Genomic DNA, 21,416 nt, shown 5'->3' with positions numbered 1-21,416 from the left:
GCACAGGGATTCATAGTTCTCATAAGGACTTGTGCATGTGTCACAGCAGAAGATATGAACGTCTAGCTCTCTTCCATGGTCTATACTTCTTCCTGGCACCGTTAGTTCTCTTTTTTCTTTTTCTTTTTTCTTTTTTCTTTTTTCTTTTTCATTTTTCTTTTTTCTTTTCCTTCATTTTTCCCCCCTCCTAGTAATAATTCTGCTCTTCTTTTCTACTTTTCTCATTTTCTACCTTTTTGATCTTTGCAAGAGTTATGCTAGGGTTCAGCAAGAAGCATGAACAGAACCTCCTTTTATGTATATCTCCTGAAATGCCATACTACTAACTTAATGTGCTGAGCAAGGGTCAACAAACGCAATCATAGTGAAAATAACCCAAGCAGTGTTAATGAACAAAATGTCTCCCTCCGCATCTCCGTAGAACAGTGACAGTCAGGTTGAAATAAGAAAACTCAGTCTCATAACACTGTTTTTGTTTGAGTCCACAAATTCCTAGCTTGGTCCCCCCTGGAGACTTGTGTATTCCTTGTGGATTGCATCCCAGATTATTTGTTGTGGATCATTTACCACTGTTGTAGCATCTGAGCTACTGGTCATTCCCTTCAAGATGCTGTTCTAGTGTCACACTGATCTCAGCACTGCATGGCAGTTTCTGATCACCAACATAAATGTTTTGGGTGTTATTTTAAAACTTCACGCCCTAGAAACCTTAGTGGCTTTCTCTTTCTCTCTGCTGTTTACACTCACCGCTTGCATCTCTAGCGTAACCTCTCCTAGCTGCTCCTCTCAGTTCCTCTCCTAGCAGTCCCTGTCTTTGGGGGGTGAAAATGCAGAGTGCTTCTGTCCTGCGGTTCAGACACAGGCCTGGTCACTTCCCGAAGAGTCTCTCAGCTTTCATACCAGCTACACTGAAGTAAGAAATCTCTTCTGGAAGGTATCCTGAACTGTGTTCATGGTGCATCCTTTCTTGATAATGAAGGGCTTTGCTGTAATTTGCCAGAAAAGAAATAAAGAAAGAAGGAAAGAAGGAAGGAAGGAAGGAAGGAAGGAAGGAAGGAAGGAAGGAAGGAAGGAAGGAAGGAAGGAAGGAAGGAAGGAAGGAAGGAAGGAAGGAAGGAAAGAAAGAAAAAGAAAGAAAGAAAGAAAGAAAGAAAGAAAGAAAGAAAGAAAGAAAGAAAGAAAGAAAGAAAGAAAGAAAGAAAGAAAGAAAGAAAGAAAGAAAGAAAGAAAGAAAGAAAGAAAGAAAGAAAGAAAGAAAGAAAGAAAGAAAGAAAGAAAGAAAGAAAGAAAGGAAGAAAGGAAGTCTCATCTTGTGTGAGATCTGCTCTTGTGTGAGTCTGATCTTGTCTGATCTTAGAGTGAATGTAAGGCAACAGGAAAGATATTTTCATGATGTTTTTTCATTAATGATGCATGCCTAAGAGCAGATGTGTGAATCCTAGGTGTTTCCGCAGTTTGTTGAAGACAAACGTGAGCTGAGATTGACAGATCCCCACACTGACAGGCAGCCACAAGGCTACATCGTATCTTGCTGTGGCCTTGATCTTTTGGGTCATTTCACTGCCAGCCCAAAAGCAGTCTCTGGTGCAGCAACTGTATTTGTAACTGTAAAGGCTCGTGGGGTTAGAGTACGGTTTCACAGTTCACCACAGCTAGCTTCTTCTCCTCAAAAAACAATGACTGAAACAAAACAAACAAACAAACAAACAAAAAAATCACCCCAGAGAAGAAAGACACAGGCAGTGTCCTACCAATCACTGCAGGTGTTGGAGTGCTGTGAGGAACAACCAAAAACCTCATCCAGCAAGGCTGAAACTGGCAAATGACACACCTTGCCGGTGATGTAACCAAATAGGGCTTAAGGATGCACTGACTGTATCCCCTTTTCCATTGAAAGGAGCTTTTCTTCACAGGGGAAGAGACACAGGAATGTACTGTTTGTGTATTGGCATTTTTGAATCACAGTTCCATACAACAGTGTGTTTCCCATGTCTAAATTCCACACCTCCCCACACCCCCCACAGTCATAGACTCTAGCTAATGCAATTTGAAAGGTCACCTTCTGGTTAATAAACACAGCTGTTTTGTCCAGTCCACTGACAAACATTTGTACACCGGCTGTGTTCAAATGTAGACCCAAATTCCTGCCTTAGTTTACCTTCCTTTTCATTTTAGTCTGAAGAAACAAGAAATTTTGCCTGCCCTGGACCTTTACAAGAACAGAGAGTGTGATGATGAAACCCTATCTTACAGCTTTTGTTACTTCTGTTCTTGCATCAGGATCTGTTTCAAAAGCTGTCTCAAAAAAAAATAAATTATATAATTAACAGGCTGCTTATTGAATTCAGAACTACCAAAATAATACAAGAAAATTACTTTACCTCCCATTTCCTCTGCAGAAGCAAAATCACATTGGAGAAAAGTTTCCCCAAAGGTCGTTCATTACATGCCTGAGAAGTGGCTGCTAAGACTGAAGAAGTTACTGTTGTAAGAACTTGCAGTGAAATTCAGTAGCATAGACACACTTGACTGCCAGTTATCTGCAGAAAAATCCTTTTCACACTAAGGAGCCAACATAGAGTTTTTAGGCCCAATCGATAGACAAGTATTTTTGCACCATATTTAGCATGGGGGGGTTTTATGAGGATATTATGGATACACTATGAATGCACAGTGCCTGCTACTCCTTGTGTGCCTCTCCGTGTAACAAAACTGACTGTAAGCACCCTTTGCTCCCAGCTTTTCCATCATGCCTTCTCTGTGCATACAGGTAAGATAGAAGGCAAGAAATACATGCAGCCAGAGATACTTCTGCTCTGAAAAAATCTCTTATCTGCACAGCAAGGCAGGAAGAATAGCCCAGTCATTACAGTGTACTTCCAGTCCGTTGATATTAATTTGCAAATGTGAGACTGGGAACCATACACACAAGAGCAGGAACAGCTACCACAGAAATTCCTCTCTCACAGTTTCCTTCTGACTCACCCTGTCACCACAACGTGCCTCATCATGTCTGGGCAAGTGCTCTGTTAAGGAGAGTTGGTTACTAAAGACGTTTAAGAAGTATAGCTCAACACGGGAGCCAGGCACTGCAGAGAGCTAGAGGTGGAGAGTGGGGATGGATAAGCCACTTCTGCACAGTGACTTCTGTGTGCAGTGCAACAGCGGAGAGGTCTTCGGTGTGGTCTGGTCTTTCCCTGACACAGGCTGAGTGGTGGCATGGAGCCTGCCAAGCTCCTGGCCTTACCATCCATTCAGCTCAGCTTTTCCCCTTCTACCAGTTATTTCAGTGAATTTTTGTAAAATAATTTCATTTTACATTTATTTCATAACAGCGTGTGTAAATGTAGCCTATTGCTTTCTGTGCAGCTGTTGTATTTGTGCACCGATACATGAACAGATATCTTTCATACCTTAACTCAAAATAGCAACTATTTCCAGAGCACCTCATTTTAAGGAGATAGAAAACCCTGATGTTTGCTCTATTTACAGGGTCCGTTCAGGTGGATAGTTAAATGAAACAGTCTTAGGTTCTAGCCAGGAACCAAAACTCCCGATCTTCACATTCAGGAAGAAAACACCCATCCTTAACAGCGACACTTTAACTCCTTAACTTGCCTTCAAGATGTTACACTTTTACCATGACTCAGTAATCAGAACAGAGCCAGCTTCCTCTGTGGTCTCACTGGAAATGCTGAAATGTGAACCATTCCCACCGCCCCAGCGTTGGTCTCACTGCAGTGTGCCCCTACTTCCAAAGTACTCCTCTTGCAGGAAAGAAGGGTGATGAGCTGGAGATGGAGGATGAAGAAGGCTACACCGCTTTAAATTTACGACCCTCAGCTTCAGTTATTACTTCTGGATATTCGAACAGCAACAAATGTTCTACGTTTAAGGCTCCGGCCAGTTGTGTCAGAGTAGGCAGTAAGTACAAATGGAAATTAGCTTTTCTATCTAAATCAGGGCATAACTTGAATTTACACGGTCATGTTGATTGCTTTATAATCCTTCTAAACTTTATAGTATGTTCATAGATAAATGTTGATAGAAACGACAGAGAGAATAATCGTAATGGAGTCTTGCGTGCTATAGTTTATGATCACATGATATTTTTTCCAAAACTTATCTTTACTCCAATTTTTTTTTCCATTTACTCTAATACAGAAGATAAATTACACCTTTCTATAGATTTTATTTTTTTTTTTGGTAGGTCTCATTTATTAAAGCAGGGCATTACAGGGGAGGAAGGCACTAAATCAGAGAGTGAAGGCCTTGGAAATGGAGGCAATTTCCTCAGCTATGGGGAGTAGAAAGGTGCCCTGATTATCAGTCATAATAGCGAATGTAAGCTCTGATAAGAGTATATGTTTTTATGTGTTTACACTCAAAGCTGAGTTAACTAAGGTGATGGATTGTGCCCATGGAAGGCCTGAGACCATAAAATGATGACTTGAGTACTGTTGCTGAGGCTCAGGAATTCACCAGGTGGCTTATGTGTGAAATAAATATCACTGCTGCTATCTTCAGGTTGGGTGGAGAAGGCAAAGACTAAATTAACATCATGCTGGTGCTGTTTGGGCTATCCATTGAGAATGACCACTTGACATGGACGTCGGAGGACAAGCTGCTGAGAAGCAGCAGCCAGAAAACCAAGGACAAAATATAGTGAGTGTGATCTAGAGGCAGAGCTTCCTGGAAAGAAACAGGTTGGCAAGCTCAGAAAACTCTTAAAATAGCCTTTTGATATGCACAGAGAACAGGTAAAGTAGTTAGACTTATGACCAAATTAGGCTGTGAGGGATGTCTATAGTTCATCTTTTCCAATTTTTTTCCTCAAAAGGGCTAGGTCTAAAGTCTGATGAAGTTGCTCAGGGCCTTGTCCACTTGAGTTTTGGAAAATTCCAGGGATGGACATCTCACAGCCTCTCTGGGCACTTGTTCAGTCCTGAAAGGGAAGAATATTTTTTCCCTCACATCTAATTGGAAGTTTCCCTGATGCAACTTGTGACTGTTGTATTGCGTCCTTTTGCTGTGCCTCTCTGACAAAAGTCTGGCTCCATCTATGAAGCCCTTTTAGGTAGGGGACAACTGAAGTTAGGTCCTCCCTTAGCCTCCTCTTCTCCAGACTAAACAAGCCTACGTCCTTCAGCCTCTCTATAGGTCCCTGACCAACTCAGCGTTCCTCCGCTGGACTCTCTGCAGTTAGTTGACATCTCTCGTGAACTGGGAAGCTCAACACTGGACACAGTACCCCAGATGTGGCTTCATGACTGTCAAGTAGAGGGGAATAATCACTTCTCTCAACCTGCTGGCTGCAGTCTTGCCAATGCAGCCCAGTGCTGGTCAACTTTTGCTGCCACAAGGGCACACTTCAGTACCCACTTTCAACTTGTCCACCAGGACCCTGAAGCATAGCTGCTTTCTAGTCGGTCAGTCCCCTACCTGTACAGCTGCATGGAGTTGTACTGTTACAGGTGCCGGACTTCACATTTGCCTTTGTTGAGCTGTTGCACGTACAGCTCATTTCTAGGATTTTTAGGTCCCTTTATTAAAAGGAAGCCTTACCCTCTGGCATATCAGTCACCATCCAAATGTTCTATCATCTGCAGTCTGTTCAAGTCACCTTAACTGGTGAAGGTTAGGGTCATCTCCCTTAACTGCAGCTATGTAAGTTTTATCTGTCAAGTCTATCCGGACTTCTAGGCACCTCTGGAGGGTGTTTCTTCTCACCTAACAGAAGGTTAGTTCCCTGGAGGTGCTTGCTCTGATGTACTGTGCTTCAGTAAAAAAAACTTGATGTGTGTAATACTTTTCAAGTAACCTGAGCACTCTAAAATAGATATGAAAGAGTATTACAGAAAATTGCAGAGCACTCCTACTCAAGGGGAAAAATGCATACACACACACACACACACACACACACGCACGCACACACACATATATATATATAAAGAAAAGATTTTAGTCAGGGGATAGTCAGCTGAAAAATTCTGGAGAACTACATTCCTGATTAGACATTGGACCACCATGGAAATTCGGAGAAAGAGCCAGAAGAACGATGAACGATGCACTGTTTAATGTTCAAACATTGCAAACATTTAGAAATACAAACCACAGGTTCTAGAAGCAATTGTCCAAAACTAGTTGGTAGTTTTTCCTTAGCAAGGCAGAGAAGTCTTAGAGATTGTTTTATTGTTTCCAGGACTGTGGGAACTGCAAAATCCAATCTGTTTGCCTGTCTCCTGAGAAGAAATTTTATTTTAAAACACTAGAATCTCAGTTAATAAATATTCTCAGTGGATAAATAGATATTTTCTCAAAATTACTCCAGGATATTCATGACAGTGATAACAAATACTGCAGTAAGAAAAAAAGATGCTCTGCAGAAGGTATAAAGGTGAACTGGTATTGTCAGAGAGAAGATAATTCCACTGTGTTGTGAGGAAAGCTGTTGTTTTTGATGCTGAATACGTTTTTTGTTTATCTCAGGAGTCTCCCCCTCATCTTCCGTATGGCGGCCAGTGGCCTTTGCTTTCCTCATGTTGTGCCTGCTGCTGCTGCTGGGGCTGGTAGCCCTGCTGGCCCTGTGTAAGTACTGTAGTGTCTGGACGTGCTGCTGTGGGAGTGAATTCCAGCCGTAAAGCTAATTCTTTTCATCCCCGAAAACTGGCCCTGGTGTCCCTGTTTCCCGCAATAGAAATAGTCCAGCAAGTAAGGAAACAGTGCAGCCCTGCCACAAAGTCCCCCTGCAACTGAGTGTCAGCACAGGTTACTCAAAATTACTAAAATCTGCATTTATATTTACCTTAAACCCACGGGTGACACAAATGTAAAACCTAAACCTAACTAACCCTAATGCTAAACTTAAACCTAACTCCAACCCTAACCCCTAATCCTAACCTCTAAATCCTTACCTTAACCCTAACCCCAACTGTAATCTTAAACCTAAACCCTAACCCCAACCCATTTCTTAAATGCTTGGTTTTCACAGATAGAAACTAATCTCGTTAGCCACACCATCTTGATAATGGTGCCCCCCTGTGACTATTGCCGGAATATTTCACGGTTACCGTTCCCTCTTTTTTGGGGGATTGCAAGGTTTTTGCACGGACGGCAATGCTGGCATCAAAGCATTGTGACTGGTGCGTTTACTCAACGATTACAGCAGATTCTCCGTAGAAGCATTTGAATTAACGAAAAAAGATGATGCCGCATTACATTTGGAAGCAGAGACAGAGAGTCCCTGGCTTCTTTCGGAAGGAGGGAAGCAGTTGCAAGTGCCCAGTATGACCACTCAGGGTGCTCCATGGCATCACAGAAATGTTAGCTCAGAGGCGATTGTTCAGATTTCTAGTCTGACACCCACCCCTTCCTCCCCACCATTCAAAGCTGGACCATCACCGACCCCAGATAAACTAATCTGTAGCTTTGTCCAGATGACTTTTGAAAATTTTCAAGGGCAGAGAAGCCCTCACCTTCCCAGGTGACCTTTTCCAGTGCTGCACAACTCTCCTGGTGAAGAAACTGCAGATGATGTACACACGATGGTGGATGTATAAATGAAGTAGACAAAAATTAAAGGAATGCCAAAAGCTACAAATTAAAGATAAATTTTTTAAAAACAATCTTTGATAAGCACTTTCATACCCTTTAGTTTTTCAGGTTTCCAAGGATCCTGAGGAAGGAAAGAAGCTGCAGGAAATGAGGGAAGCATTGTGTTTGGAAGGGAAGGAGAAAAATGGTAAATGTGGTTGTTATGTAAATAGGCACAAAGCACCTTCTTTTCAGAGCTCGTTGAGTGAGAGACTATAAAATCAGAGGGAAAAGATCTGATCAGTTAGTGCCTGGGTTTAACTGTGATAGTATTTGAGTTGTGGATATATGTACGCTAACGGGCAAAACAACTTGTCTCTCGCCCCTCAAGAGCTCAGCTGATTCATGGCTACCATTAATCTCTTCTCAGTCAAGCCAGTAGCCAAAGCCCCTGTGTTTCTCGCACGTCTGCATAATACTTTCTCTGATTTCTAGGAACAACATGTGCTGTCTGCCCAGCAAGCTGGCTGAAGAGTGGAGCTGACAGCTGCTTCTACATTTCAAAGGAGAAGAAAACATGGAAGGAAAGCCAGGAGTTCTGTTCCTCAAGAAACTCCACTCTTCTTGTGCTAAAAGACACAATAAAGATGGTACGGTCTTAACCTCATACATTCCTTTATGTCACATGTTTTAACTTCTAGTAATCTTGTAGGCAGAAAAGAGTTTGGTCCTTTACAGTGCATGTATTTAATTTTCTCTGGCTCAAGTAGCCTTCCTGCAAGTCACAAGATTGTCACGACTTGCAACAGTTTCTAGATTGTGTGCTGTGAGAAATTGTGAAACTATATATATTATGAGAAATAGAATAAGCCATTGTATAAAATAGCTTAACTAGCTAATGCTTAGGTTTTCACAAAGGCAATAAATTGCATATTGTGCCATGGAGGAGAGACCCACCACACAGAATGCACGTTTCCATTATCGCTTTCCACAAGTATTATTGATGGCTCCCAGCATCAAACCCACATCAATGTGAAATCTAGAGAGCAGCCAATTCACCACGGTACTGTCATTTGCACGCTGCAGTGCAAAGTGACTATAAAAAGTTGTTTTCTGACCTTGTATCATACCCTCACAGAGTGGTGTTCATGACGTTACAAAGGCTAGACAGCAAAGGATTATATTATGACAACTGAAGAACTTTTAGGGAATTAATAATTTTAAGTAGTCTTACTAATTGGTAATGTGCTGTTAAGACCATACTTTGCCCAGGGGTGTTCTCTTTGACCTCCAAATAATACCTCAGCAAGGCACATGGGTTCTGGGTCTTGTCTGTCAGCCATATGCGAAGGCCTCAGACAGGCTGGAGAATCTCAGAAGGTGCTAGAGGCCTGTATTTAGGGAACAGGCTACTAGCTCCCCCACTGTGTGAGATGAATCACTTCTCAGGCTCCATTGGATCTGTTGGCCAGATCTCTGCTGGCTCTAATTGGGGCTTAAACAGCGCTCCCATGTTTATATCTGAACCGCAGATATCTAAAGGCAGTGCAGATACCTAAAGGCAGAACAGATAAAGCTGCCTTTTTTTTCTTTTTATTTAAAAAAAGCAGTGGTTTTACAGATCCAGGGTACATTTGTCTTGTGGCAATTCAATAAACAACAGTATTTGAATGATCCTATAATCAGAGCAGTCAGCACTGCTTCATGGAAAACAAGCATGGACAACATGTTACTCTCCTATTGAGTAAGAGCTATTTCCTTTGGTTGTAGAACTTTCACAGATGGAAGATCTAGAAACTTGGGTCTTATTTTTGAAATATTGTTGTGATAATTTTCCCATACCTACAGGTTTCTCTGCCACGGGATTCACAGCTTTACTGGGTTGGATTATCATATATACCTGAAAGGAGTGGCTGGTACTGGGAGGATGGAACAGCTTTTTCAAAAGAAGTGACAAAATGGTAAGCCTTCATAACTTAGGACCAGTGTGGTTCTATCTGATGGGCCCCAGTAAATTATATGAAACTTGTGGTTCTGTTTTCCCATGTTTGTCACATGTGCAATGATGAAGGAGCGTGGATATCATAGTATCTGTTATGGAGCTCTGAATTTGTGTCCTGTTTAAGGAACAACGGATGGCAAAGTACAGCTCAATCACATGCACCAGACTCAAAAGGACCACCTAGCACAAATAAAATAGCTCTAAGGGGGAAAATAATTCTACATTCCAGTGGCAAATCAGTATGATTACAAATGGTTCAAATATAGATCACGTGATGTCATTGGGACATCATTAAGCCATATCTTTTAATTTCCTAGGGTCGTGTTATATGACAACACCTTCTGTGCCTCCGTATATGGACAGATTATTTACGCCAGCCAATCCTGCTCAACAAAGCAATTCTGGATCTGTGAGAAAGCGGCTGTTCATTTCACCTGAAGAAGCACTGCAAGAAGGGATGTGGGATCTGCCACTGGGAGATACCAACTTTAGAAACTGGAAGTTTTAAATATATTTTGTTTGTTTGTTTGTTTATCATGCAGTTTTCTCAGAATGGTGATTCAAATGGGCAGGTCATTAGAGACTAAATCTTCCTCTTTGCCTGCATTTTCCCTCCCAGGCTCACAAAAGAGAAAAAGAAAAAAAAGCCCCACAAAGCTAAAAACTACAGGCCTATAAGCAACTTGAAAGAATTAGCTACACTCAAGCAATGATTCTTGTGTAACTCTGTAGGTTGACAGCCACATATTCTTGTAGATCTCTATATTCGATGGACTCGATGATCTCAAAGGTCCTTTCCAACCATGAAGATTCTATGATTCCATATTTCTTGAACTTTAGTCAGCATTTTATACTAACACCTGCCAGTCATAAACCATTCCAACTGCATCCCTGATGATTTTACTGACTGAATTACTTACTGTACACGCTAACTACTCTCCACCCACAATCCTCTTCTAGATCAGTTTGCCTAGGCATGCCTTCTTCCCTAAATCTGTTCTTCCAGCTGTTCCCCCGTTTGAGGTATGGGGATACAGAAAGAACACAAGGCTCTATTCATCCATGAAATTCTTTTCACATATGCATTAATATTTATAGGAAAAAAAGGACATTTTTTTATAAGACTACAGGGAATGCCTGGGAGCAGTCTCTGTTAAAAGTAGAGTCAAATGTCATGGCTGGATTAAGACATTACCTGAATAACTTCAGTGCTACCATAACATTAATTGCTATGCAAATAGCAGGGAGGATAATAATTATGTGTTCCATTCAGAGCTACACTCAATTGGTACGCAAACTGATGCAGAATCCATTGCCACAAATCTTACCTGAGCTCTTGTATTACATCCACACTGTTTGGGATCTCTGGAGCCCAAGGTACACTCTATGCATCATGTGTTATTAAAGCACTTGTCATACTTGAAAGAAAATGATGCCTCCGCTTCTCTGGGTGGAGTTTCATTGCATGAGTTCTTTGAAGTTCTGTATGTCAGCATCTGTTTTGTATTACATATGCACATATTCCTTGCACATATGTACCTCGTATCTATGTGTATAGTATTTGGACACTTTCCTTAAAATAAATGAAAAAATAATAATATGTCTTTAATATTTCCTTGGAAAATATTCTTAAAGATTGAAGCAGTTCCTTGTTAAAAACTGAAATGCTTTTCCCAACATGCCAAAAGGTATTTGTGAACTGAATAAATTCACTACACTCAGTACCTGGACACAAGTACCAGTTGAACTATTTAGAATTCTTACTATTGCGGTAGTGTCCTGGTTTGAGGTAAACAGAACCAACTTTCTGTTCAGTAATTTTACTTCTTAGCTAGGCCTCTTCTAACTCTCTGAAATTAACAGCATATTGTGCAGAAAACTGTTTGTTCTCAGAGTGATAAGAACAATGTTTATAGTTCATGCCAAGGAATGGTACACAGATGTAAGAGACGGCCTGTAAATTCCCTGGCGAGGGGCAGAAGGCCCCCTGAGCCTTCAATGGAAGGCCTCAAACACTTGCAAGGAAATAAATAACGCAGGCCTGACATTCAAAGAGCTGATAAGGCTCACAGGCCTGGAAAAGAAGGGGGAGGAATGTCTTGTGAAGACAAGATGGTTCTGCCAGTTGTGCGGTGAGCTTCCTAGTTCTAAGCTCTTGAGGCCATTGTGTCCGATGAGTGACCTTTGCTTCATTATCTGCGAAATGCATATGAAAGTGCACATCCCTGCATATGCTAATGAAGATTATAGAGATCATGCTAAACATGTATGACTATGGCACTCGTCTCTCCACCCAAATCATGCTATGCGTCACCTGGGAGAAGGGGGAAACCTGCAATGAGACTGTCCTTGGCAAGGGGGGTGGACCATGCTAATTCAGCAAACATAAAAGGGGAAAATAAGTGCCCCCAGGGAGAAACAAAGAAGATCTTGCCTGGGAAGATTTTTCCCAAGAAGAAGATGGAGCCTGGGAAGATTTTTCCCAAGAAAGTAGACCGTACCTGGGAAGATTTTCCAAGAAAGAAGATTATGCCTGGGAAGATTCCCTGAAAAAGATGCTGGAAACGGGACTGCTGATCTCTTTATCTCTGTCTTTTTCTCTATCTTTTCCATTCTCTATCCCTTGTTTTCTCTTTTCTCTTAGAGTTGTTAAGTAATGGTTAGAGTTGTTAAGTAATGACCTTAAGTACAACCTTAAGCACCGCTTGCCATAAGTTGTCCTATACCTGTTGTTAAGTAACACAATGCATACCTCACCATTTGCCATAATTTGTTATATACCTAACCAATTATCATGGACTTGTTAAGACCTATACTAATCATTTTGGAAAGCTAATAAATGTTTGTAACACGGACCTTGAGATTTATCTCACCTTAGTCCACGCTGTGGGGGATTCATGAATCTGAAGTCAGTTACTCCCTCTGTTTCCTGAGAGTGGGACGTGGCAGCAGAGAGGCTCTTGCATATACTTACTGCTACAACAACCAAGGTCAGCTAATTTCATTACTTGTCCCATTTGAGGGTCACAAACCAAAAAGTGTAGAGGGGTCACACCTGTGGAGAGGAGCGGACAGGACAGGCGACCCAAAACTGACCAACAGGGTATTCCATCCCGTCTGCCGCATGCTCAGTAAAAGCTAACGGATCAAAGGCTCTCTTTCTTCAGAAATCCTGTCTGTTCATCTGCCTTTGATCCCCATCTGTGCGTTTCTGACTCCCACTCTAGAATCCAGTTCCCACTGAGACCAGCCTGGGACTTCCCCAGTGCCTGCTGGTGCTGTCATCCTGGGAGCTCAATACGGTTTTGTATATACTGTGTCTATTTCATTGTTTTCTTTTTATTTGATTATTGATATTTCATTAAAGTTGTTTAGTTCCTTCTAAACTCTTAGATCTCTTTAGCACTTGTCCTCCTCTCTGTGTGCGAGAAGTGGTGGGAGAGCATCTGTTGGCAGCCATTGGCCAATTCGGCCAAAACCACAACCAGTAGGAAGTGCAAGGTACAATGCAAGGAAGGTACAGTGTTTCACCTGTTTCAACCCATTCAACTTGAAAAAAATAATTCACAGCAGGCATGTAAGCTGCCACACTTTACCGCTTATTCTTCCCATAAATTAACTCTATTTTTTCCTAGCAATCTGCTATACAACTTTGTTTGGTGGCTGCACTGTGAAAACTTCCTGAAAGTGAAAATTTCCTGCGCACTGTCTGGTGTGACTTTTTAGAGAGCATTCACTATTACTGCAGGAAGATCAGGTCAGTGGTGATAGCTTCCAGGGTACATTTCTAATCTCTATGGCTGCATGATCTTTATAAACTCTTTCCATATCTTCATATAGTAAACTCCATTTGGCCCCGGCAGCTTGGAAAGGGCTTTTCCCCTGTTAACAGCAGTGAAATGCAAGTGAAAGACAGTGAAATGGGAGGAGCCATGGGAGGAGCTTCTGGATAGGAAAAAGCAGAGTTCATGAATGTCTGGAAGGCAGTTTCAGAAATTAAAGGGTTGAACCAAACACCCCGGCCGTGCAGTACCTCTTAACATCCCCCACTACATTCTCTGCTCCAGGCCCTGCACCAAGTGCATCCTCTCTTGTTCCCCGTGGCCTCCATCATCCTTGTCATGAGCACGCCCACTGCCCTGCAGGGGGTTCTGACTTGCCAGTAAATGCCAGTGCTCACAGGCTGAAACACACTGTCAGCAAGACGCTAAATAATATGATGCCAGCCTGTGTTCACAGACGCTGTCTGTAGAAAGCAACAAAGTAAAATACCCTTTCCCTGTGAAGGTCAGCCAATTTACTAAAGAATCTGGTGCTCATCTGTTCCTGGATCTTCCTTCTCAGTTTGTTCTTTCTGTTTCAAATCAGACTCTTAAAAAATTTAACCATTATAACACCTCTCACTGATATGCTTTTAAATCACTAACAGGTGACTAAAAGGCTAGAAGAAAGTGCCCAGGAGCACAGCTACAATGACAGACATGGGACCAGGTCTTTATCAGCAAGTGCTCCTTTGGCGCCCTCTATCTTGTCCCCATATTCATGCTTACGGACTGCTTTGCCAGGGCTGATTAAAACACTACTAGAGGCAACTAACAGAAACTGTAGTATGGGAAATCCCTGTTAGACACAAGGAGAACATTCTTCACAGTGGGGGTGGCCAAACACAGGAATAGGTATCCAGAGAGGCTGGAAGATCTCCATCCTTGGAGACTGTGTGAACTTGACTGGACGAGCCCTTGGGCAACTTCATTAGAGCTCAAAGCTGCCCTAGCTGTGAATAGGAGGTTGAACCACATGACTTACAGAGGTTCCTTTCAAACAACAGCGCTTAAGACATAAGTCTGAAGACACCATGGTTCTGCCATGCATCTTTTCCTGGAGGTGCCCGCACTCCTTGACACAGGTCTCAGTCTGGCTCATGCATCTCTAATGACAGGTTTCCAGTTACACAATCTCACTATCACCCTACAGACTCACATCTCTCTAAGCCTGCCTGGTCCTTCCCACAGTATCTTCTGTCCCTAACAGGATCTCTCAACTCATATAATTTTGTCCATGGAACATGGTCCTTCACTCTGTCCCTGCCTTCACTTCGTCAGTTTTTGTATTTGTTTTGCATTAAATTAAGTAAGGCTCTACTCATCTGAAACATCTGAGGCATCGGGTGAGGTGCCAACCTTTCAGAATCTCCTCTCTTGATGTTGTGACTTTAATACATCCTATGTCCTCCTGGTAGGGAAACTTCAGGGGGAAAAGGGAAGAGTGCACAGAACTGTGCAGAAGGTCCAGGAAGGTGTCAGCCAAGCTTTGCAAAAAGAAAAAGGGGCTCCTACTTTAGTTGGGTGGTGCAGAGATTTTGAGTTACTACAGAAAGTATTATCCAGCCTGTTTCTCACTTTCTAAATTTATCTCTCCAAACTACAAGAAAGGGGAACAGGTGCTATTTTAGGTGCTCTACTATTGTTCCCTTGGGCATTCTCCCCTAAAAATCATAGTGAGTCTTCCCTTCGTACTCATAGATGACAAAGTCATGGAAAGATACAATTTGGAAGGGACCTCTGAAGTCCATCTGTTCCAAGCTCTTGCTCAGTAGGTCTAATTTCAAAGCTAGATCAGATTGGTCCAGTCCCCGTCTACCCAAGTTCAGAAAATCTCCAAAGATGGAGATGACACCCTCTCTGGGCACCTCTTCCAATGTTTGACCACCCTACCTGTAACTTATGACCATTACTTCTTGTCCTTTCACTGTATACCTCTAAGAGTCTGGCTCCATCTTCTCCACAGCCCCTTTATGCAGTGAGAGACTGCAATTGGATTCTCCTTAGCTTTGTCCAGCTGCATATTCAGAAAAAAAAAGAGAATCATCGCCTCCTTCAGCCTGCTAGCTACACTCTCGCTACATCACTCCAGTATGTGGTTAGCCTTTGCCACAAGGGCTCACTTCTCTTATTTATTAAATCCTGCCTGTGCCTTTTTTCCCCAACTCTGATTTCCCACTTCTACCAATGAGAACGTGACATTAGACTCTGGACAGCACTTCTGCCTCCTCCGTGTGATTAAATAGCTTCAGCAGCTATTTGCAGCTGTGAACTTTTCTCTCAATTGAATGCGGATACCTAGATTTTTAACCCTTAACACTGAACAACGAAAAAGACACAGAGATGAAGTTAGTCTGCCTCTGAGATGAATCAAAGGTGTTTGTTCTGTTTTAAAATGTGGAAAGTTCAAAGAGGATGAAAGTCATGGGAAGGTTAAATGGAGAAGAAGGGAGCTACCAGGCCATACATTCACTGGGACTCGTGTCATGCCTATGTGTCTCAGACCCAGGCTGAAATATGATGGGTGGGAAGAGAGGAATTCTTCCCCCGAGGGGGGAAAGGGAGGAGTCACACATAAATTTGAATATGAATATCTTGCCTTAGGGCATTTGAAGTGTGACTCATTCTCCCATCCCCTCCCTCTTTCTGCTTTTCTTTTTGCTTCCCCTTCACAAATCATTCAGTCTGTCTTCTGAACCACGAATGAGTTCTCACATAATGCATACAAATACAGAGGAAGAGGATGGATACTCTCATTTAAATCACCCGCCACAGCATCCATCCAGACACTACATGTCCTTGAACATCAACCGAGGTATGACTGACACTTGCTCGTTGAACTTTCTGCACTATAGTAGATAACGACAATAGGAACAGTGTCTCTTGTCCAGCTCACTAAATCAGAAAAATATGTATTTATAGGTTTAATGTTTATTTCTATGCAATATTTGTATTGTTTTGCCTAAAAACACCCACCATGCATAAATGTGAAAATGCAGAGTGGAACTGCTGCCATTACTTGCCCTAAATTTCTGTAGGAAAAGACTTCAGGATCAAGCTCTGTAATGTAGGAATCAGCTTTAATGTGGTTAGTTTTAATTATTGTTTATTTATTATTACAGGAAATGGCTATAGAGACAGGACAGTCTGACTTTAATAGGAAAAAAACTTTCCTGTTTTGCCCTCTGGACCTCAATTTTTCAGAAAATGCTTACAATGCAGCCTTTAAGGTCAGATGGGATGAGGCAGCACCAGGCCTGAATGCACAGGTCATGTCATTTCCCTTCTTCAAATCCCATAGCTTCGCTTGGGATAAACCATGTACTTCAAGAGGGCATCCAGTCTTGAGTTAAATATTCTCCATATGAAAGGTCCACCGTACTGCAATGCCGTGACCGTTTGGTGATGGTAATTCTCAGGAACTCTTGAATCCAGAGAAACCTCAGCGGATATTTTGGACTCCAGAGGTTTCCTCAGGCAGGCTTCAGCCCGGAGCTGGCACGCCACCTGAGCACTGTGTGCCCCAAGAGCAGGAAGGACTTGTGCAAAGTGTAAGATGGTATGCAAACACTTCCTTACTCTGCTCTGACAGAGCAGAGTAATACAGCCCTGACAAAGGAGAGCAGGAGCACCACCTACTTCTAAGTCAAAGGATCACTACGATGTTTCACAGTTTCATCATTTGCCAAAAACAAGGAATCCCCAACCTGTTCTGTTTAATCCATGTCCAGTGACTCATTTCAAACAGACCTCTTTAACAGAGGCACTGCATCAGTTTGCATTTGGGTTGATCCTTAAAATATAATACAACCTGGAAGGGGAAAACTTTAGACAGTCACCTGATGGTGGGGTGGAGGGTTGGGAGTGCTGCTGAACAGGGTGTCTGCCCTCAGATAAATTGTTGGTTTCTCCCAGGGCGCTCTCTTCCCTTTGCTGTATGGTGGCCAGCTATCTTCACTTTGTTTGCCCTGGGCCTGGCCCTCACCGTAGGAATGATAGTCCTAGGTAAGTGCTGAAGCATACTGTGTTCCTTTGAATATTCATATTGACGCCTTGGAAACAACTGCACTGAAAAAAGGTGGCAGACTGACTGCAACAAGGATGGTTGTAGCTCATCCTCCCCACGTATACTGTTCTCTCCCCTCCTCCTAATTGCCTGCGATGAACATTCTCTGGCTTGGTGCACATAAGGCTTTGCAGGAAGCATTTTTTTTTAAATCTGGACCTGGGCTCAGAGTAAGGATGTAGAAGCCAAGATGATATATTCTGGACAGAGTGGAAGGAATGGATTCTGGCCTTATCCATCTATTACTCATTTATTTGCTAATTTGAAATCAGTTATAAAATTCTAATGTTGACTTTCATAAAACAGTTTGTTGTTTCCCTTCTTCTCTTCTACAGTTGCTCGAGTTTCTCCACTCGACTGGAATAGCAGCTCTTGTCTCCTTCCTTTGATAAACCTTTCGTGTTTGTAGACGAACATTTCATGTTTGTAGACTACTGTCTTAAATTAGTTCATACTAGTATGTTAAAAATGGACGTACTTCTAGCACTCACATTCATGAGGAAATCTCACTTTTTCTGTTTGTTTTACTCAGTCATCCCAGTTTACCTGAGATGTGCAAGAGAACTGAAGACTCTCATATTATCTTTTATCATGTGTGACATGACTGTACTTATACTTTATATCCCAGAGCCTGGACATAGTCATTCTGAGCCGTTGCCACCAAAAGCCAGCATCTAAATGCTGTTGAGGAAGAGATATTAAAAAAAAAACCCTCCCCACTTTCTTCAGAGAAATTTTACTAGCCTTTAAGAATAAAGAGGATTTTCAACCTGAAGTATGTTTAGAATTTTAGGTTTTTTCAAACTTCCTTTTTTTCCAAAACTTCCTTTAAGATCAATGTGATTAGTTCAAGATAGCCCTTCCAAAGCATATTTTTTTTGCTTTATTTTAGTCTTTTATTAGGTTACCAAGTGGCCTGCAATGGCACTGTAAGGAAACTGCATTTAAAATTTGGAAATCTCTTTATCCATCAATTTCTCATCTGCTCATCTCCTCACAGTATGTGACACTAGCATCAGAGTTGCATGTGAGCACACTGTTGCAAAAAGTTAATTTGCAATATATGATGAAGCACGTTATCATGCAGTAGCATTGCCACAGCTTTTTTGTCTCATGAAGAATGTCTTTATAAACTCCAGGTCTCAGAGGTTCTAAGGCACCTGCAGGACACGACGAAAACTTGCAAGGCCTAAAGCAGAGATTGTGCTTGATGAGTGACGCAAACAGTAAGAACAATAGTAAGTAGAACTACTGCTCACACAGCCTGAAATCTAAGTGTTAAGCCTTATATCAGATTAAACAAGGGTGTTATATGCTGTATCAGATTAAATACTGAGTTTTTTAAAAAAAAAATGAATGCGTGTAGGTGTGACCCATAAAGTGCCTTATGCATTTCAGCTCTGCATAACTTTGACTTTCCAGGCCTATGGATGCAGACTCCTCTACTTTTCCTTTGTCTGTTTATAAGGGACTGATGGGTTCTTTCTGTTCTAGAACCCGCATGTTCACTGTGCCCTGTAAACTGGAAATGGGTTGGAGGCGACACCTGTTTCTACTTGTCAGAAAAGGAGGCCACATGGCAGGAAAGTGAAGACTTCTGCTTCTCCCAGAACGCCACCCTTCTTACGCTGAAAAGGAAAAGCAAGCTGGTATGGTTCCAATCTTATTGGCATTTCATTGCATTGGTATCAACTATTCAAAACTCCTCACCAGCCAGTGAGGAGTCCCAGGTACCTCTTGATGTTACATAGTAATAGAGGTACTGTCGCCAAGGTCTGAGGCAATGCAGACTGCAGAACGTTCAACCACAAATGTGTAATGATGAGGTAGTTAGCAACACAGGACATTATTCAGCCAAAGAGGGGACATGAATGTCACGGATCCTGTGAAAGTTATAAGCAGTGAGTCCTTCATTCAGGAAATCTCTTGGAGTACTCTGAGAGGTATGGCTCTAAAAAGGATTGTTGCCTCGGTCTTACATTTAGTAGAGATTCCAGGCACAAAATATTCCTGTTTGTATGCCGAATAGAGATGTTGTCTCTTGAAAACTCTTATGAGGGCCTGATGAGGAGTTCAGAGAACCACTGTCAAATTACCTCCTTTGGTTCTTTCTTGATCACCTCCTCTCAGCAGTTTTTGTTTAGGTGCAGCAAAAAAACAAATACCCACAAGCTCCTTGGTGATAAAGGTTTTGCATTTTTATAGATTAGCATATCTCAAATATCACGAAAACAATCTTACTGGATTGGATTATCATATGGAGTTGATGGCTGGTCTTGGACAGATGGTACAAAACTTTCTACAAAAAGAATGGACTGGTAAGTTTTCTGAACTTAAATAGTTGGTGGTTTTTAACCTCTTCTTGCACAATATCCTCCCTGCGCACTGAAGGAAGAAGAAACCAAAATCCCATTAATGGCAAAGCTTCAAGGCAGAATACAGCCACAGATATATTTGGAGTTGAAAAACTCTTTTAAGTGTGATGTCTCTGAAATAGAGAAAGAGTTTCGGAATATTGGAAGTGTGAGCAGGAGAAGGACTCAACAAACCAGTGCAACCAGTGACTGCTCTCACTGTTTAAACCCTTTCATTTTATGAAACATCCCATGACTCTACAGGAAGCAACCCACACTTCCTTCAAGACAGACGACCTCCTGAAAAGCCTGCCTGCATCAGCCTCTTCTATTCAGCAACAATTATCCCAAATTCTCTTCTCTTTGCCATGAACATTTTGAAACCTTTATTACACAAAAATGGTCAACATTAGGTGGACAGAACCTGTTTACTTTTTCTGTAAAATCTCATCAGCTTACTCAGTGTATTTCTAACCATGGGGAAAACATTGTATTCCCATTCTGTTCTGTGTGAAGTGATCAATGTACGCAGTAGTACCAGAGTCCTTTTCAGGGCCTGGAGAACCTTCTACGAGGGAAGATTCTCCAGCACCTCCGTGGAAACATGTGCTCATTTCATCTTGCAAACTGTCACACTTACCATGGCTGGGGGACATCAGGCAGAATGATCTGGCTTCTGCTCAGGCAGACCACTGCCTTTCAGTTTCCAGACCCAAATTACCACTACATAAATCAATGGTTGGAGTGACATAATCACTTGCAAGGAACTAGTACTACCTTGTGTTTCGATGGTGCGCCATATACAAGCTTTCTTTTTTACATCTTTGAGCTGAAGGCAGGTGGGAGAATGATCCTTCGGATTTGAATTATATGAGCTGTTATGTTCTTCAATATTTTGTATAACCCTTTATAAACCTTAAAATGACTAAGTAACTTTTGCAATAATGTATGATTGGCCAAAAGGGCTTTATGTTTGGTTAGTTGTTTTTTTTTTAATTTGTACATGAAATTTTTTACCAAGATGGTGTGGTTTTCTTTCTAGGATTGATTTATCCTCTGAGCAAAACTGTGCATACCTGTTCTATCGTAAGTCAAGAGTTTACAGTGAGAACTGTAATGAGAAATATCCCTGGATCTGTGAGATGGCAGCAGTCCAGCTGATCTAAAAAGGTTATCAGCAGAAAAACAACTGGAAGAGTATGAAGAAGATTTTCATGTTCATATTTTTCAAAAAAGGGGTGTAAAATAATGTTTAATACAAATTCAGGGCAGAGTCCATACTTTCCTGCTGGTGTATTCACACAAAACAAAAATGACAAAGAGACAGAAAGCCTTTGCAGATAACAAGACCCAGCAGTAATAAATATCATGAACCAGAGATGAGTTATTAGTCTCATTGTTTGAGTCCAGAAACCTCTACCTTAAAAATGCTGACAATCTTAAGCATCATGTAGAGACAAAGAAATCAGAATTGTAAAGGCCCATGGGACCACTGTCACTCTGATTGGAATTTCATGTATATCCATTTCTACCAAGGATCTCTCTCTAGTCCATTTCACCTTACTCAGATGATGAGTTTTCTCCCACTTCTATTTGTAAAGATGTGTTAACCTCCAATAACTCTTAACTATTTCCAGCCC

General features: G+C 41.8%; 2 protein-coding genes across 2 annotated transcripts; both read left to right on the top strand.

Moving 5' to 3' along the window:
- Positions 1-3,580: 3,580 nt before the first annotated feature.
- On the top strand, positions 3,581-11,086 carry LOC134510096 (natural killer cells antigen CD94-like). The gene is made up of 6 exons (XM_063322971.1): positions 3,581-3,924; positions 6,490-6,588; positions 7,655-7,741; positions 8,029-8,183; positions 9,382-9,494; positions 9,853-11,086. Exons 1-6 carry the CDS (start codon positions 3,798-3,800, stop codon positions 9,971-9,973), a joined length of 702 nt encoding a protein of 233 aa, XP_063179041.1. The 5' UTR covers positions 3,581-3,797; the 3' UTR covers positions 9,974-11,086.
- Positions 11,087-16,057: 4,971 nt separating this feature from the next.
- On the top strand, positions 16,058-20,960 carry LOC134510091 (C-type lectin domain family 1 member B-like). Its single transcript, XM_063322957.1, has 6 exons — positions 16,058-16,171; positions 17,272-17,361; positions 18,562-18,660; positions 18,917-19,071; positions 19,628-19,740; positions 20,819-20,960. The coding sequence occupies exons 1-6, from the start codon at positions 16,060-16,062 to the stop codon at positions 20,940-20,942; spliced, it is 693 nt and encodes a 230-aa protein (XP_063179027.1). The 5' UTR covers positions 16,058-16,059; the 3' UTR covers positions 20,943-20,960.
- The last annotated feature ends 456 nt before the right edge of the window (positions 20,961-21,416 follow it).

This window comes from Chroicocephalus ridibundus, chromosome 1 (assembly GCF_963924245.1).
Source record: "Chroicocephalus ridibundus chromosome 1, bChrRid1.1, whole genome shotgun sequence".
Classification (NCBI taxonomy): Eukaryota; Metazoa; Chordata; class Aves; order Charadriiformes; family Laridae; genus Chroicocephalus; species Chroicocephalus ridibundus.
This window is presented reverse-complemented; position numbering and strand designations above follow the sequence as displayed.